The sequence below is a fragment of the Schistocerca serialis genome, chromosome 3, assembly GCF_023864345.2.
Source record: "Schistocerca serialis cubense isolate TAMUIC-IGC-003099 chromosome 3, iqSchSeri2.2, whole genome shotgun sequence".
NCBI classification, from domain to species: Eukaryota; Metazoa; Arthropoda; class Insecta; order Orthoptera; family Acrididae; genus Schistocerca; species Schistocerca serialis.
This window is the reverse complement of record NC_064640.1, coordinates 645,019,115-645,038,611: the sequence shown is the minus strand read 5'-3', so window position 1 is coordinate 645,038,611 and position 19,497 is coordinate 645,019,115. Positions and strand designations below refer to the sequence as shown.

Genomic DNA, 19,497 nt, shown 5'->3' with positions numbered 1-19,497 from the left:
AAGTCATTGCAGAGAAAACAAATGAAACCGTTGAGGAAGTTTAGAATTAGTTGAATAAGCGATCATCCACTGCAGTAGTGGCCATTGGGCGGCCTGAATGAGGCATGTCATCAACAGTTCCTGTCTCTGAATCTTCTCCATGTCTGAACAATATCACTTTGGTTCACTCCAAGATGCCTGGACACTTTCCTTGTTGACAGCCCTTCCTGGCACAAAGTAACAATGTGGACATGAACTACAGTATTGACTGTCTAGGCACAGTTCAACTACAGACAACATGAGCCGTGTACCTCCTTCCTGGTGGAATGACTGGAACTGATTGGCTGTCAGACCCCCTCCATCTAATGGACGCTGCCCATGCATGATTGTTTACATCTTTGGGTGAGTTCAGTGACATCTCTGAAGAGTCAAAGGGACCGTGTCTGTGATACAATATCCACAGTCAACGTCTATCTTCAGGAGTTCTTGGAACCGGGGTGATGCAAAACTTTTTGTGATATGTTTATATAGCTCAAAATGAATTTAAAAGTCTTTTTTACTCATTCATTTATGTTTTTGAACGACATTTCGCCATGTTTCGACAGCGTTTTTATTAACGCATTTGATGCCCCAAAAGATTCCTACGAAATATCAAATTTCATGCTCAATATCTATGTTATCCTGTTCTTTTCATTAAGTTTCTGTGAGCTCTTGAGCTATAATTATGCACTAATATATTTATGAAGGCGTAACTAATTTCGCTTGACGCCATCTGCAACACAGCGCCAGTGGAAAATCAGATCGTATGTGTGGGGAAACTTACTTGCATCTGAGGACAATGGTAGGAGGATGCATGTGCAAGTTTTCCTTGCCTATGGAAATGCTGCTACGTGCAGTGAAGGCAGTAAGGTAATTTCATAGACCATCTTGAGAACTGATACTTTGAAATTCCCCAAACAGTATTTTGCCACATGAAAATCCTCTTTCTTCTAAGGATTATCATATAATAACAGTTAATACCTTGGTTAACGCTCTTGGGTCGATGAAAAATCTAGCAGGAAAACTTTGTTTTTTTCTAATGTCCTCTTCTAAATCTGAAGATGGGTGACTGTCATACATCCATGCATAGTCAAAAATAGGTCACATAAAATTTCAGTATCTGGCGCCTCAGCAACTACACTGAACTTCTACAACTGATTTTAGTTGTTTGTCACACTTGATATTGTTTCGTAGCATGACCCCTAAAATTGGATTTTTAATCAGTTTAACTGACTCCACTGGCAGCCACAGTTTCCACCCTGTCAACCCAAAAATTTTCAGGGTGAATTTACTAAAGAAAAAGAAAATTTAAGATGGTTAATTTGTTGGTTCACCTATGAAGCCTACCCCTACTTTAGTATAAACTCATGTGACGCTGTTGGAAAAGCCCTTGTTTGGACTATTGTTCAATTCACATGTCACATTGGGTTGAACATCAGGCATTTCGTCAAGGCATAGACCCTTTATGTTATTTTCTTCACTTTGTCATTTTGTTGTAGGTTTGCATCCATAACGTCACGTCTGTCCATGCTTCATTGTTTTTGTTTGGGAGTCAAGGTGTGAGGGACAAACTTTCCTTTTCTCTTCTTCAAAAGATTCTGGAGAATGTCTTGAAAACTTGGTTTAGACATGTTGCTCCCCTGCATTTGTTGACGCGCTATAGCAGCTTGTCAATTACTTTAGTCTGTTTGATCAGGTGGCGTGGATTTGGTATAGGCACTTCATAAGCAACATAAAAATTTGCATTTGATACCTGGAATAAACAGGACTCTTTTATCTTTGAAGAGAGAAACGAAGAAGCATTTTTGCTTCTTTGCAACAAGTGTCACAGTCCAGATGCACTTATTTTTTTATATATGCGACAGGCACCACTGTCTTTGTGTTTGATATGGACTTTATTGTATTGCTGAGTTTGTTGTGGTAAATTTTTGCCATCACCAGCATCGCAAAACGACTTAATAGCAAGCCAGTGTATTTGAAACTGTCCCAGAAAATACTGAATTTGCGCATATTAGTGATTATCCCACCTGCTTCTTCATCGTATTTTTATCCAGTTTTAGGGAACTTATTTACTTCTTACCTGTAGGCTAGAGCACAAATTTGCTTAATGGTAAAACTTTGACATATTGTTAGCGCATTTAATGTACATATTCCCACTACAATACAGACTAATTATAACAGAAAAAAGACTGATTGCTCGTTAAATGTACTACTAAGCCACATGTATCCCAAATATTGAAAATGTATGTAACACATTTCCTCCCCTCTGCCCCCCTCCCCCACCAACACAGCACACTGCATGAACTTACAATATAGTTGCCTCCATAACATCTATTTTAGCTCCTCATGTGATCTGTTGAGGTGTAGACCATGTAGCATGAAGGGAAGCGCACAATGACACACATAAGGGAGTTTGATGGCATCTTATGTCATAATATCTTATCTTTTACCAAGTCGTCTGTATCGAGACATTGGTGAAGAGGAACTGGTTTGTTTTCATTTAGATGTGGAGACTCAAAATGCTGTTGATGGTTTTCCTATTACTAGCTCTAAAATTGCGGATGCAGATCCTGTTTTAAGTAAAGTTGTTTCTTTTTACAACATAACTGCCTGGAAAAACCTCCAGGCTATGCTTCTGATCTTTAAGGAAATTGTTTTGAGCTACAAAGTTGTCTTTCTGTTTGAGATGGAGTTCTGCTGTTAGCTACAGACGACACTGCTCCTCAGGTTGTAGTCCCATACACCCTTTGGCATGAGGGCATGCGTTTATTACATGTGGACCACTGGGGTGTGTCACAAACGAAAGGGTGTGCATGCAGACATGCTGTGTGACAAGGCATTGATGGGGAAATAGCGCAAGTTGTGACACCCTGTCCACTGGATTCCATCCATCAGGCAGCCCCCCCTGCATCTCTGTCATTGTGGCCAGCTCCACAGTAGCCTTGGAACCAAATTCATATAGATTTTGCGAGTCCTTTCTTGAATTTCTACTGGATTCTTGTAACTGATGCATATTCTATGTTACAGCACATGATGTACTGTCTATCTGCTTCTGTGGCTACAAAAATTTCAGCTCTGTCAAAAAATTTGGCAACAGAAGGTCTTTCAGATACGTTAGTTACTGACAATGGCCCCCAATTCACATCTCCAGAATTTCAAGACTTTTATTAAAAAAAATTGTGGTTGCTGTATGACAGCTCCTCCTTTCCACCCTCAGTAAAACAGAGAACCAAACTGGCTAGTGTGAACATTTAAGTTTCAGATGAAAAAATTTCTTTTGGATGTGTCTCAGAAAATGGCTCTTGACTGGTTCATTAGTTCTTATAGGTTTACCCCTGTTGGTGAAAAGAGTCCTGCAGAGTTGTTGCATCGCCATCATCGCTGGACTCTGATACATCTGGTTCAACTGATGCCAGGACATCTGCCTACACTGGCACTGCAACGCTGCCAGTGTGGCACAGCTGTTGGGGCTCATGGTTTCGACCACAACCGAAATGGGTGACAGCATTTATCGAGTGCCACCATGGTCAACGCCTCTGCATTGTCCACACTGCTGAAGGGAGGGCGTCACACTTCGACCAGCTACTACTTCACGTGGGTCGCTGTGCACTGGGAGCGCATCTGCTACCCTTGCATCCTCTGTCTGCCTGGCCATTTCCTCTGACTTGGCTGGCGCCATCACCTCCATCGCTGCTGCTGATGCCTTCACAACCGTTCTCCTCTGCTATGTGTGCCCCCTTCAGCTGTTGAGGGCCAGGGCAGGTCCCAACTACCGTCCTGTTCCACCTCCACTTCCTCCTCCACCTCCAATGCTGCCACCTCCATTGCAGCCAGCGCCACCTGTTCAGCCACCTTCACCACAAACTGCTTCACCAGGGTTGGACTCAGATATGAAAATGGAACCCACGCAGGGTCACCTGTCCTACCACATGGTCTCTCACAGGGGGACAGGCGCCACATCTGTTCTCTCTTATGCCACTTCCAACCGTACACACCAGTGGCAGTGCATTGCATGACTCAACAACCAGCATCAAAGACAGAAGAAATGGACATGAACACAGTGCTCACTTCTTCATAATGAAAGAGGAGGGCTGTAATCACCAAATATGAGTGTGAGATGCTTCATAGTTCATGCATGAAGTTTGTGCCTGATTCGGCCACTAGAGGACACATGGCTTGCTAGTGAACAGTGGTTGTGTGTGCAGCCTGCTGGCTGCACCCCATTATAGAACTAATGACTCTATAGGCTGGTGCGCAAGTCTCTGCCAACCACTTGTGTGTTATCTGTTATATGTTCTTTATATATATGCTTTTTTGTATAGTAAAATTACAGTGTTCTTGGGTTAGAATAAAAAAGGCAGTTTTCATTCTTTTTTCAAAGAGATTCAGTAAACGGTAGTAGTTAACGAGGCAGTTGCGAACTACAAGATGTAACATACACTAGTAAACTAGATTTGTGACTGGACTGAGGGTTTATAGGTGGAGAGGACACTGCCTGTTTTTCACAGATGCAGAAATAACCTCGGATGTGCCGCAGGGAAGTGTGTTGGGATCACTGCTGTTCATGGTATATATTCACACACACACACACACACACACTTTCACTCTCAATTATGTGAAACATTCTATCCAACCAAGAGTGGAATATTTCACAAACATTTTGATTTTGAATGAAACATGAAACTGTTCCATCATGTTACATAGTACCATATGGTAAGCATATTTCAGTTTAAAACAAATAAACTGAGCATAAATTACGCAGGTGTGAGCAATCAGAAAAGTATAAAAAGGAAAAAGTCTAACTTCTATTTTTTTGAGAGCCACCACTGTTAAAGAAAAGGCTATTTTTAAGCTGTGGGTTTCTTACCGTTTATATGTACCAATACCAAGAAATGACTGCTGCAGATGGCTCGAGATTCGTCCAACAATCCTACACATAATAATAGATCTAAAACCTTTATTCAAAACAGCACAATACGGCATAGGCAACTTTTTCTCCTTTCCTGTATTTCCCTTGCTCCTGTACCAACTATAGTAATTCTCCATTACTGTTACAAATAAACAAATGATGAAAATTCAACAAATACGTGTAATATTAGATGTTTCGAACTCTGCCGCAAACATAAACAAACAGCGTCGTCCCAAGACCACACGCAAATCGCAGTCTAAAGGTAGATTCATACTTGACGGAACATCACCGTCACGTCGACAGATTCTTCTCTATAGTTCAAATTATGGTAGTCACACATCCCATCAACGGAATGTCATTGACATGTCTCGTCACGTCAAGGTTCCTAGGGAAGAGTGTTCCAACGGGCCATTGACAGAGTTAGTGATATTTCTCTGTTGCTGCTGGCAAGTAGCACCTCCATATGTGTTTTGATGAGTTCAGCAAAAAGGCCTATGTAGACATTAGACATACCTTAGGCAAACCATCAGGTTCTCCAGTTGTGACATGGGGCGCCTAAATCTTTAATTTTCCTGCGTACGTTTTATTTGTATCTTGCCCAATAGGTAAAACAACTGTTATTTAAACATTCAGAAATATTTGTGGAACGATGACTCCTCCTCTTCCATCTCCTTGTAAAGAGTGTGGAACTCCCCTTCACAGTCTCAATTTTTAACATTTTTTTCTAATACTGATTCTTTTTGCCCGATTTTCCTGTTTCTCATCATGAAGCGCAACAGCAAACGTTGCAAGCTGCTTTAAACTAATTTTCCGGATTTTATTACGTTCTACAATGAACTAGGAGATAGCGCCTCTGGTGGATATTTTATTAATCAGCTGTGACGTCACGACGTTCTTTCGGAGTTGCCATTTAGCGTAAATGCTCAGGAATTCCTCTAACAGTCAACGCTCAAAAACGTGACGGTTACTTGACGTTCCGACAAGTGGGAATCCACCATAATGTTGACAACATGCGTAGAACACAATAATCACCCCAGAGATATTCCTACTCTATGGGAGAAGTGCAAGGATGTTCAGATTAACGTCCACGGATTCTAACATCCTAGCAAAAGTGTGATTATTAAGTTTTATCTCTGATGGTAGTGCTTTGACAGCTGTGGTGTTTTGTTTATGTTTTGGTCAGTTGTGTGGAGGCGTGGGTGCTTCTCGTTGAAGTTGATGATTTGTTGTTAATTGTATGTTTGAATATGGCTATGTGTATGGGTGTTTAGTATAGGCATGTGTCAGTAAGGTATTGGTGAACAAGTCCAGTCAGTTGATGTAGTAGAGGGGGAGAAATCAGCTGTGATTTTATTTAATAACACACCTGACACTGATTCTGGAACAGATGGAAAATAATTGCAGTGAGCGGTAACACAGCGTGGAGTTCGTATCTAAGGTGCAAATCCTATGGGGCTGTTGCTTCTCCATTGTGCGTGGTTTTTTGCTTATTCTCAGTAGAGATAATTACCCTGCAATGTGAGGTTTGCAATGGATAACATGGGAGAAAATGATTCTCTGATAATAAAACAGTATTTGTCACTAAATGGACAGTGCTTGGGGGAAACCAGTACTAGTTCGGGGGAATCATGTAATAATGTAGTTCATTGGTGGAACGAAAGTGGTTCAGACACAGTTTCGAGTGCAAGTTCATATTCTGATTCCGAATATGATGGGTAAACTTTACAACTAATAAATATACCAACAAATCGTATTCCTTATACGGATTTGTTTTGTGTTCATTGTTCTTTGTACATATAGGTCGTTATTGGAATGGGAAACGGAGATAAATGCAAAAGGGGAAGTTTTCTTTGTTGAATCTCTGTGCACATCAGAAAGTGATAATAGTACCTCCTTGACCATGGTGGCAAACTCAGATAGTAGAGAGAGTATTCCACAACACGCAACTCGACGGAGTACCAAAAGTATGTTACATAAGTGACACTTCTGCTGCGCATGCTTCAATTGTTTTAATCTGTAGTACCTAATAAACTTAAAACATTGACTAACCCACCAAGTTTTTTTTAGTGACTCAAAAAATACTGTTACAACATATTTAAAAATAATCATGATAACCTAGTCTTGGTGAGAGAACTAAAAATGCATTTTAAGTTTTTGAACTTCCTGTTTTAATTTACATCTTGTTTTATTTACTTATTTGTCTTCTGGACATTTTATACTGTAGTATAGGATATATTAAATACATTGTTGAGGTATTGACACGTTTGTATATTTATATTAAAAGGAAGAAAACTTGAGTCCAGATGGACAGGGAAGGGGCTGAAAGTTGGCCATGCTCTTTTTTGGACCTGCATTGGCATTAAACATAGTGACTTATGAAATCCATAAAAAACCTATTTCTGTATGATCCTACTGGGTTTTATACTTCGCTACTCTCAAATGCAAGTCTAGTGTTGCAACACTGTTCTAATTTACCTAGTGTTTCCTTTAAAAAAGAAACAGTAAATTACGTTACAAATATTTACAAATATCTGTAGATTATGAATAGCTTCCATAGTGCGGAAAAAAACCATAAATCATCATATTGCTGGTGCATGAAAACTCAGTTCTGTTATGCATTCAAATACCAACGCTCAAATCCCTGTCAGTGCTACTACATGCACTACATTTCATTACTCTTCATATGAGGGACTCTGTGTTGGTAAATATGAAACTGCATGCATCACTTCAGAAAGGAAGGAACCAGCAGGTACTGCTGATATATATCTATTTCCTTTTGGAGGGCAGTCAAAGCAGTTATTGGGCATTAGTTAAAAATGCAATACCACGCTGATAGACTAATGAGATCATTATCATGTTGCAGATGTGACCAATGGATGATTTCACTAACTACACAAAAAAGGCCTGTTAGTATGTTGTTTTATTTTGCTGACGTTTTGTGTTGTTGGTGACATTGTCAGTCAGTCATATCACAATCATGGTAATGATGTCATCAGTACAGTACCGTGTCAATTAACTCCCAATAATCACACCCCATGCCTACCAAAAAACAGATACGTATTAGCACTATGCATCCTTTATTATCCTTACCTACTCATTACCTTCAGCAACTCTTAATTAAACTGTTACTTTCCAACTTAATTTAGGCCTCCAACTACGCTACAGATCTATCCCTCACCACACTTTTAGAAAGAAATTTGTGCCATTTGACTGAAGATTTCTATTCATTTATTTCACAGAATCATAATTTCAGATTTGTAGATATTCTCAAATGCAATTTGAAATTTCAAAAAATGTTCGACCTACATAAATGACAGCTCATTTGTTTTGATGAGTGAGTTTGTGGGTATCAAAATATGTAACATAAATAGCTGTTTCTTTTGAATGCATTAACTTATGAGCTTAATTTTTTTACACGGGAAAGTTACTGTAGTATTTGACATTAATTTCAACTTGATACCTCTACCCATTTTTGAGAAAAAGGGGTCTTAACAGACAGATGACCAAGTGATCCTATAAATGTTACGTTTTTACAGACTGAGGTATGAAACCCTAAAAACAGTTTTTTGTCGTGGTTTTTCTACCATACAACCAAACTATCACCTTCCAACCTAACTTTGACCCGGATCTATGATACAGTTCAGTTTGTCATGTCAACCACATTAGCATACAACACAAACAAAACATTGTTCTCCACTGCACACAATACAATATAAGCCACCATCTGCAAGTAATAATAATATTAAATCAACACACATGCAGTTCAGATTCCACCCATCTGCTTTGGTGATCTATATCTACCTAGGTACTCTGCAAGCCACCGTATGGTTCATGGCAGAAGGTACTGTGTACCACTATTTATTTCCGCTCCTGTTCCATTTGCAAATAGAACGAGGGAAAAATAACTGTTTGTACGTCTCATATGAGCCCTAATTTCTCATATCTTATCTACGTGGTTCTTACCCACGATGTATGTTGGCGACAGTAGAATCGTTCGACAGTCAGCTCCAAATGCTAGTTCTCTCAATTTTATCAATAGTGTTTCTCAAAAAGAACATCGCCTTCCCTCCAGGGATTCCCATTTCAGTTCCTGAAGCACCTCCGTAAAACTCACATGTTTTTCGAACCCACTGTTAGCAAATAAAGCAGGCCGCCTCTGAATTGCTTCGATGTCTTCTTTCAAACCAACCTGGTACGAATCCCAAACAGTCGGGCATTACTCAAGAATAGGTCACACCAGCGTCCTATATGCAGTCTCCTATACAGGTGAATTGCTCTTTCATAAAATTCTCCCAATAAACCGAAGTCGATCATTTGCCTTCCCTATCACAGTTTTCACATGTCCGTTCCACCTCATATTGCTTTGCAACGTTACACCCAGATATTTAAATGACTTGGTTGTGTCCAGCAGGACACTAGTAATACTATATCCAAACATTACAGGCTTGTTCTTTCTACTCACCCCCATTAACTTACATTTTTCCACATTTAGGGCTAGCTGCCATTCATCACACCAGCTAGAAATTTTGTCTCAGTCATCTTGTATCTTCCTACAGTCACTCAGCTTTGAAACCTTACTGAACACCATGGCATCATCAGCAAACAACTGCAGATTGCTGCCACCCTGTCAGCGAAATCATTTATGTGTATAGAGGAAAACAGCAGTCCTATCACACTTCTCTGGAGCACTCCTGATGATACCCTTGTCCCTGATGAACACTCGCTGTGAAGGAAAACATATTTGGTTCTATTATTTAAGAAGTCTTTGGGCCATTCACATATCTGTGAACTTATTCCATATGCTCGTACCTTCGTTAATAGCCTGCAATGGGGCACTGTGTCAAATGCTTTCCGGAAACCTAGAAATATGGACTCTGCCTGTTGCCCTTCATCCATGGTTCTCAGTGTATCATGTGAGAAAATGGCAAGTTGAGTTTTACACGAATGATGCTTTCTAAAACCACACTGATTCCTGGACGTAAGCTTCTTAGTCTCAAGAAAGTTTATTACGTTCAAACTGAGTATATGTTCAAGGATTCTGTAGCAAACAGAAGTTAGGGATTTTGTTCTGTAACTTTGCAGGGCCGTTCTTTTACCTTTCATGTATACTGGAGTCACCTGCGTTTTTTTCCAGTTGCTTAGGACTTTGTGCTGGGTGACAAATTCACGATAAATGAAAGCTAGGTAAGTAGCTAATACTGTAGAGTACTCTTTGTAAAATTGGACTGGGATTCCATCCAGACCTGGTGATTTATTTGTTTTCAAATCTTTCAGTTGTTTCTCTACCCTAGATATGCTTATTTCTATGTTGTCAATACGAGAATCTGCCCGATGGTCAAATGACAGTATGTTTGTATGGTTCTCCAATGTGAACGATTTTTTGAGCATGAAATTTAAAACTTCGAAACTGGATCTGAAGACTATGAGATCTGGGCACACTGTAAAACGTCAGTTCCCCAACATACCCAGAGCTCTGGTTTTTTAAAAAGAAAATAGAAAAGAAGAGAAAGGGTGTGTTGGGGGGGGGGGGGGGGGTGTAGTGACACGGATCGACAGAAGCCATTTCATCTTGTCTGCTAAGCTGAATATGAAAAGTGTGTATTGCATGCTGCAGAACCTTTTACAGGCCACTGTATGGCAATGCAAGTGGTGGGTGGCCCGAGTTGTTCCACAGCCAGACAAAAAGTATGCTGCAGAGATCCTTGCATTTGAAGATGTTCCTGTGTCCACGTAACTGCAGAATGGAGGGGCATATTTGAGCCATCATTTCTCACAAGTCTTGATGGAACTCGGTGATGGAGACTAGTGGGTGGAGGTTGGAAGGCTTGTTGGTAATTAGTTCTGCTGGTAGATGTAGCGCTTCACTGTGCATGAGCTGTACTGCTGAATGTTGCAGATCTTCTTTGATTGCCAATCACAGGCCCAACAGACTGAGTGGCAATGCATCTGACCTTGTAGTACTGGAAACATCAACACTGCTCTCAGGGTATGGTGAAACCTCTCCACCATACCACTTGCTGGCACTTATCGGTTGTGATGGTGTGTGGTGTGCTAAACCTCGTTATCCAACACTCTATGATAGTCTTTGTCACCATTGTTGCCATGATGTCTGTCACTGCAGTGGCCTCCAGCAATCCACTGAGGTTACCAGGTAATAGAAGGGGACCCATGAGTTCTGCATGGATGTTTCCATATCTGGCCAAAGGAGTGATGAATTATCTATGTGGGCCAAGGACATGGCCACCAATTTCATTCTGCTGACACTTGTCACACTGCTTTACCCACATGTGGCAGTATCTGTTAATCCTGAGCCATGCCACCTTGCTCTTCACCAGTTTCGCTGTAGTCCATACTCCTGGGTGCGTGAAGTTACGGAAGGCTAAAAACTATTCTCCGAAAGTCGCAAGGAATGTAGACACATGTGCTATCATGCTCGATGTTCCACCACAGGGATACATTTGCCTTTGCTGATTTGAGCCTCCGCCATTGTAGGTTTTAACTCTGTTCCTCCCGTAGCACATCTGACTCCATGTCCTGCACCTGTGCATGTGTGATGTAGTTGCATCATATCTCACTAATATTGATGCAACTTCTGGATAAACAGTCAGCAACAATGTTCTTGTGGCCACTCACTTGGTGTATGTCAGTGGTAAACTGGGAAATTCACTTTGCCTCTCTGGTCTGTCAAGGCAAACCATTAGGCAACACTTTTTAAAAAGTGCTGTGTTGGGGGCACGGTCTGTGAAAATAATTAATTCTCTGCCTTCCACACATTTATGGAAGTGCTTGAAAGCGGCATACATGTCATGGAGCTCATGATCCATGGTGCTCCAGTTTCTTTGGAACTCTGTTAACAAGAAGGAGAAGAATGCCAGATGCTGCCACATGTTGTCAACGTGCTGTTGGAGAGCAGTGCCTACTACCACCTGGCTTGCACCCACCATAATAGCTGTTGGCACTTTTTTGTGCAGATGATTCAGTAGTATGGCTTGTGGAACATATTCTTTCACTGACTCACACGTGGTTATTGCTTCATCACTCCAAGTCACCTGCTGTGTATTTTCCTCTGAGCATTCTGGTCAGCTGTGCCAGCAATGACATCACATGAGGTTGGTGGTGTCAGTAGTAGCTGAGCATATGTAAAACCTGCCTAAGGTGCTTGAATATCCTTGGTTGTGTCACTTTGTGAATCGCTAAGACTCATTTTGCTAGGTGCAAGATGCCTGCTGTTAACACCTCAAACCCCAGGAACTCGATGCTACTCTGGCCAAAAATGCACTTAGTTGTGATCACTACAACCCTTGCCTGTTGAAGTCATTTGGAAAGTAGTCATAGGTGCTTAGCATGCTGTGCTGGTGAATGAGAAAACACAATGATATTGTCCATATAACAATATACACCGTCTAGACCATGGAGGACTTGCTGGATGAAATGTTGCCAAATCTGGGCAACATTTTTTAGCCTATAAGGCATGTATAAGTACTCATATAACCCAAAAGGGGTCGTTGCTTCAGTCTTTGTCACATTACTTGTGGCTATGGGGATTTATGTGTATGATTGTGCACAGTAAATTCCACTGAAAACTGTCGCTCCAGCCAGTTTATTGTTCATGTCCTTTATTTGGGGATGGTTCTCTCATTGAGCATCTGGTAATCTCCTCTCTGTCTCCACAAATCATCCTGTTTGGGCTCCACATGGAGAGGGCAGGCCCATTGGCTGTGTTATTCCATCTCTAATTTGTCCTTTCACATACGCTTTGGCTGCAGTCAGCTTCTCAGGTGTGGGGCAAGAGGGCTTTGTTGCCACTGGTTGCCCTGGGGTTGTGCAGATAAAGTGCTGAGTCTTTGGTCTTACTTTATGTTTGTCACCTGATGGTGAAGTGAAACTTGGGAACTCTTCTAGGATTCATCAAAAATATTTTTTCCTGTGAGATGCTTGCAGTGGTGACCTGAGCTGTCAGTCCTCTCTAGATGTCCACAATTAAATGAAAATGGTGTAGAATATCTGCTCCAATTATAGATTACCCGATATCTCCAATTAGGAAATTCCATGTGGTCAGCTCCTGTAGGCTCCACGCACAGTCTCTTCTTGCTGTATGTCAAGATGGTTGTGTTATTAGCCACTGTGATGTGGAGGGTAGTGTCCATGCAATCTGGTTGAAACAATGTCCTTGTAAAAACACTGATGTTGGACCTGGCTTCCACAAAAAAATTTGTTAATGATGTTTTGTCCATAATGAAGCCTTTTTGACATTTTCTGTGTTGTAGGTGAAACCAACACAAAACGGTCTGTGGGTGTAGTTCTGCTTAGTGAGGGGTGAGGCGGTAATGTAATTGTGGCATGTGTATGCCATATCCAGCTAAAAACGTGTGTGTGTGTGTCACCCTGCTGCTTCTGTCCATTATGAGCCTAAAATCCCATTACTGAAGATACATGGGGGAACTACCATGCCAGTGGCCCAAGATGGTGATGTGGAGGTCAGTGCAGATATCTTCGTGCATTGCATACCTGGGCATACACAGTGGACAACAATATGGGTTGGCGACTACTTAAAAACCAGTGTGGCAGTTATGACAGATTTATGGCCACTCAAATGTAGACTGCGACAGGAAGCTGTGCCCTTCGGCAGCCGTCGGGGACATTTGGGTACTGATATGGGGCAGAGCAAATGCACTCTTTGTTGCCAAACCTGCAGTGATATGGGCACCCGCCACTTGCATTGTTCTGGTATCCACTAGCTTGTTCATCATTGTCCAGCTGTCTGCCTTGGCACTGATCTACCAAGCACTGCACTCTGTGTAGTGCTGCTACCTGCTCTTAACTTCTAGGGCTAGTTGATCGGGTGTGTGTGTGTGGCGGAGGGGGGGGGGGGGGGGGGGGCTTGTGCTTGCGTCAATGCCGATGTTTGCAACAGCCACCAAAATACTTGGGTAGGGGCCATTGGCAGAATGAATACTCTCACACTGTCCTTTTATGCAGGCGGCCATGTTTTTAGCTTTGTGTGCCAGCTTCTGGAGTGAAGCATTTTTATTCGCTGTGGGAATAAGTTTCGCGTTCTCCAGAAGCCTACTGAGCCATATTATGCAGAGGGCCTGTTCTGAAAGTAGGTCAGGTCTCACAGTGGCTGGGTGGGGAACATGTTTCCTAATCCATCATTTACTGTTAATCTGTGGAGCCCGGGTTCTGGCGACTGTGCGACTTCCTTGATTAGGCAGGCTTTAAGTGGTGCATAGCTATGCATGTGTAAAGTGTCCCTTGCAATGATTGTCTGAGCTTCATTCAAGTGGGCGAAGACACAATAGAAATGTAACATGTCATCCTGCACATTGTGTTGGCAGAAAACACTTTGCACATGGATAAACCAGAGTTCTGGCTTTGAGGTCCAGAACCCTTTCAGTTTAATGTTTTGTGCATTCCTACCTTGTGAGGCACTTACTGAGGCTGTCGATCTTGTGAAGTACCTGTCGCATTACTGCTGGTTGGTTGCAAAGTGTTGCCACTGTCCTTTGATTTTATGGCATCTTCATTTCCACACTTCATAGTGATGTGTTCTATGCTAAGGCACCACTGTAGAGAGGTCACTGAAGGCAGAGGCAATCCAATAGAGAACAGGGATTACACACTATAACACCTTTAATATCGGCACTATATCTCAGAACAAAATACAACATGTCAGCCTACAGAATGATGCCAATAGAGAGTGAGCTAAAGACGTTCAATTACAGTTATTTCATGCTGTCTTTAGTTTGTCACTTGTTTGTCGATCTGTGCCACTGCGTAGTCTGTGGGACTTCTTTCATTGTGTTTTTGCCCACAACAGTTGACTGTTGGAGGACGGCAGCTGTTTTTGCTTAGTTAAATACTCACAGTACATCATTAACATAGTGGCACATGAACATAGCTGAAATGATAGTGTCTAATCAGGCACCCATGTTCTGGTTATAATCAAATTTTCTGTCATGCTGATTCTTAGTGCAGAGTCTGACATCTTCTCATTACATGAAGTACTGAAACATTCCACTTGCTGTACTGGTACTAGTGGTCTCTCTCCATTGCATTTATATATGTAATAGAAAGTCAGCACTGAGTATAATATTTATAAGAGAATACATTCAAGCTTAAGACTTCAGAGGAAGCCTTTTATCAGAACTCACACACACACTCTCTCTCTCTCTCTCTCTCTCTCTCTCTCTCTCTCTCTCTCACACACACACACACACACACACACACACACACACACACACACACACACACACACAATGTGGAGGAACATGTGTATATTTGTGAAAGACAATATCAGCTATTGCTGCCTAAAAGTTAGGAAAATAAGGTGATTTTGAAATTTCTACTGTAGAACTAACCTCAATAAAAACAATCTTTTGCCTGAACAGAATCCAAACTCAAACATAAAAGTATTCTTTAACCAACCTGACGGTAGTCTTGACAGTATCAGGGACCTAAACAAAACTGTTATAATATGTGGAGGCTTTAACATTTACTTTAAAAAAATTTCAAAAGATAGAGATGATCTTATGGCTAATTGAGCAACATTATTATAAATTCCCCTATCAGAGTTACAAGTGTATCCAGCACAACTATTGATATGATACTGATATACAAGGAAAGCCATGAATATGCAGCTAGAAACTTCAACACGGGTTTCAGTGACCACTATGCACAGCTTCTTGAGATGTCTTCAATGCTGAACTTAATTAAACAAACAGAAACAATAAAAATAGGAAGGACCTTCAGCCATCAAAACATTGAGTACTTTAGGAATTTACTAAGGAAGGAAACATGGACGGAAATGTACAGATATAAAAACACAGATGAGAAGTTCATCTTATTTATGGATATATTTACACATTATTTTAACATGTCATTTCCAGCTAAAAATCACAAAATCAAGTGTAGTAGGCTTAACAGAAAAAATTGCTGGTTGACAACAGGTATAAAAAAGTCATGTGCTGAAAAACAAAGATTATATAAGATCTCCAAGTCTTCCATAGTATCCAAAAAATTCCTTGCATATGTCAAGAATTATAAAATGATACTTAAAAAAGTTATCAAACAAGCTAAATTAATGGCAAATGACTGCTATATAAATAACTCCAATAACAAAATGAAACCTGTATGGAGTATAGTGAAACAACAAACTGACAATGTTTCTCCTCAAAATTCCAATATTAAATTGAATTGTAACAGCAAAGAAATTAATGATCCTAAAGAAATAGCAAATGTATTCAATACTTATTTTAGCAATATATGCGAGTAATTAATTGCTGTAATCAGATCTTGCAATACAAACTGCCCAGTATCATCTGGAAATACCAGCATAAATCCTACTTCACTTTCTCTTTCCAACAACTCAGAAAGAATCCTTGTCAGTTATCTGAACTTTAAAAGTGAATCATTCCACTGGAATAGATGGCATCCCAGACAGCCTTATTAAAAAATGTGGAGATCTCATCATTAAACCATTAGCTCACCTTTATAATAGTTCCTTTCAAACTGGAATTTTCAGGGCACGGCCAACTTCCTTCCCCATCCATCCTCATCCTTCCCTAACCCAATGAGACCAATGACCTCGCAGTTTGGTCTCTTCCCCCAAATCAATCCAATCCTGAATTTTCCCATAATGCCTATAAACAGCTAAGCTCAAACCACTGTTCAAAAAAGTAAAAAGGAGGAAGTGGCTAACTACAGGCCCATTGCTCTACTATCTGTATTCTCAAAAACCATAGAAATTTTTTTTCAAAGAATGGTAGTAGATTTTTCTGGAAGAGCACAAAATACTATCCACAGCACAACATGGTTTCAGGAAAGGCTGATCACCTGATGCAGCAATTTTTGAACTATTAAGTGAAGTACTTCAGAAACTAGATAATGATGAATATGGCATTGGGATATGTCTAGATCTCTCTAAGGCTTTTGATATCATAGATCACACAAAACTATTGCCTAAGCTTGACAACTTGGGGACTAGAGGAACATCTAGCAACTGGATAAAGTCATTCCTAAGTGGTCAAAAACAAGTGGTTGAAGTGGAACATCAAAATTTCATCTAACTTAACACTATTCACATTATGAAACCATTAAATATGGAGTGTCGCAAGGTTCAGTTCTGGGACCTCTTCTATTTCGGTTATATATGAATGACCTAAACAAATTCTGTGAGAACATCGTCCAGTTTGCTGATGATACAAGTGTGCTAGTGAGTGGGAAAGCAATGGAAATGCTTCAGAAGTCTACAACAGAGACGCTGAACAATATTGAAAACTGTTTCAGTCACAACAAATTGGTAATAAATGCAAGTAAGACAGTGGCACTAGATTTCTATAATGTGAAAAAGGTGAGCAAACTGCTCAAATTCAGATATCTGACAAAGACCTTCAGAATGTAGACAACATTATTCTTGGGAATATGGCTCCAAGTTAATCTTAAATGGGGGATGCATATTGAAAAAGTCTGTAAAGCACTACATGCTACTTAATGAGAATATTAGAGGGATGCTACAACGAAGATTCTCTGAAAACTGTATGGTGCCTATATATACTCACAACTGAAATATGGAATTATTTTCTGGGGAAACTCTTCTCGTAGCCAAAAGCTCTTTAGGCTGCAAAAAAGAATTATAAGAATAATGGAAGGTGTAAAATGGAACAAACCCTGTAGACCACTCTTTAAAAAGCTAGAAATCCTCCCACTTCCATGTATATATGTGTATGAGATAACCATGTTTGTGAAAAAATATTCAATGGAAAATCCCACTCTCTTCCAGAAAAAATGAAAATATCCACCCCTATAACACCAGGCAAAAAGGAAACTTTCATTTAGAGCACACCAACACCACCCTGAATAAAAAAAGAACCCTGTATTATGGGGAAGTTATTTATAGTAAACTTCTCTCACAACTTAAATCAATAAATTACCTGGCAAATTTCAAGTCAACTGCTAAGGCGTATTTGAGTCATCACTGCCTCTATAGCCTCCACAAGTTCCTTCAGGAAGTTCACTAGTGATGTGTGTCTTTGTCTTAGTTATGTGTCATATAAATGTTACTAGAACTTTAATGATTTACCATGTGAATGTTGCTGCAATACAAATATTAATCTGCCAGTACAGAACATGCTCTTTCTGCTTTAATGTATCTACTCTTTATTTTTGTACAATATTTTCTCTGTATATTCTAACTCAATGATCATTTAATGTAGAAATAATGAAATTAATGCAAATTTAATACTATATTTTGTTATACATTGACTTGTCCTACATCAGAATGTACTATTTGTGTACTATATGATTAGCAGGACCAATAAAACTCTACCACTCTACACACACACACACACACACACACACACACACACACACACACACACACACACACACACACACACAGTTTCATCTCTCTCAACTTCTACAGTCAACTGACAGAAACTTGTTACTTTTTCAAAAGTTTCTGGATGTGGTAACTCAGCATCTAAATAAATAGTACAGTGGATGCACATCTTGCATGTAAAAGTAATATTTCAGAATGAAAGTAATTTTTTGTGTGTTACTGTTTAACATTGGTAAGAGGTATAACATGTTAATGTTTAACTCTCTTTTTTCCTCCACAAGGTAAACTTGCTCAATTGATTAAGCATCGAAGTAGTAAGCGGCTCAGATGGCAGAGTGCAAAAATCTCATCATCTTTGCCATCTACCCCCAGAGAAGTAGCTGTTATACAAGAATATTCCAACAGCAAAGTGACATTCCAGGACTGGCAGGTAATTTTATATGATACGTTGCGTGATGTTCAAGAATTATCTTCTCATTGATAGTGAAAATGATCTGCAGAGTTAGTAATGGCACATCTTGCACTAACCATTTCAAATACACTCATTTCCATATACAAATTCATGAGCTATGTTCATAACTTGCAGCAGATTTTTTAAAAATAAATTGTGGCATCCACAACACTGATATAAATCACAAACACAGATATCATGAAGACTTGATGACATTCACATATGCATACAGGGCAGTTCCAAGTGACGAATTGGTGAACACCTGAAGCAGCTCATCTGTGTTGGCTGGGTATAGGTTTGGCAAACTCAGGGTTTGTGATTTATTTTATTTATTTATTTATCTCTTGCTCCGGTGATCCATGTTGTGACACTATCACAGGATATGGAACGTGTCAATTTTACAAGCTTTTGGCCAGAATTTATGGTAATACATAAAACAAAACAAAAACTGTAAACAGTAACTTAGGTCCCACTACAAAAAATACATTTTAGAGATAGATAGAGAATACAAAACAAAAAACAGTAAACAGTAACTTAGGTCCCACTACAAAAATACATTTTAGAGATAGATAAAGATTACAAAATAATAAGTGTTACAGAGAAATAAATATTGCAAAATACATGTTTACAATAAAAATATTCGGTATTACAAATACAAATTTGGGCATACATTTGCAATTTACAATACAAGAGATGTTAAACACTGTAGTTCAGGAACTCTTCTAATGTATAAAATGATCCTTACAATAGGAACTGCCTTAAGGTTTTTTTAAACAAGAG

General features: G+C 39.9%; 1 protein-coding gene across 3 annotated transcripts in view; it reads left to right on the top strand.

Annotated features, from left to right (window-relative positions):
- The first annotated feature begins 6,072 nt into the window (after positions 1 to 6,072).
- LOC126470531 (protein inturned) overlaps positions 6,073 to 19,497 on the top strand; it is a 258,007-nt gene continuing 244,582 nt past the window's right edge. Inside the window, exons 1-3 of one of the 3 annotated variants that reach the window (XM_050098452.1) lie at positions 6,073 to 6,642; positions 6,728 to 6,891; positions 18,548 to 18,696. In XM_050098452.1, coding sequence (XP_049954409.1) covers positions 6,458 to 6,642; positions 6,728 to 6,891; positions 18,548 to 18,696 — 498 coding nt within the window. In that variant the 5' untranslated portion in view covers positions 6,073 to 6,457. The remainder of the gene's footprint in view (positions 6,643 to 6,727; positions 6,892 to 18,547; positions 18,697 to 19,497) is intronic. The other 2 variants (XM_050098451.1, XM_050098450.1) reach the window with 2 other exon arrangements.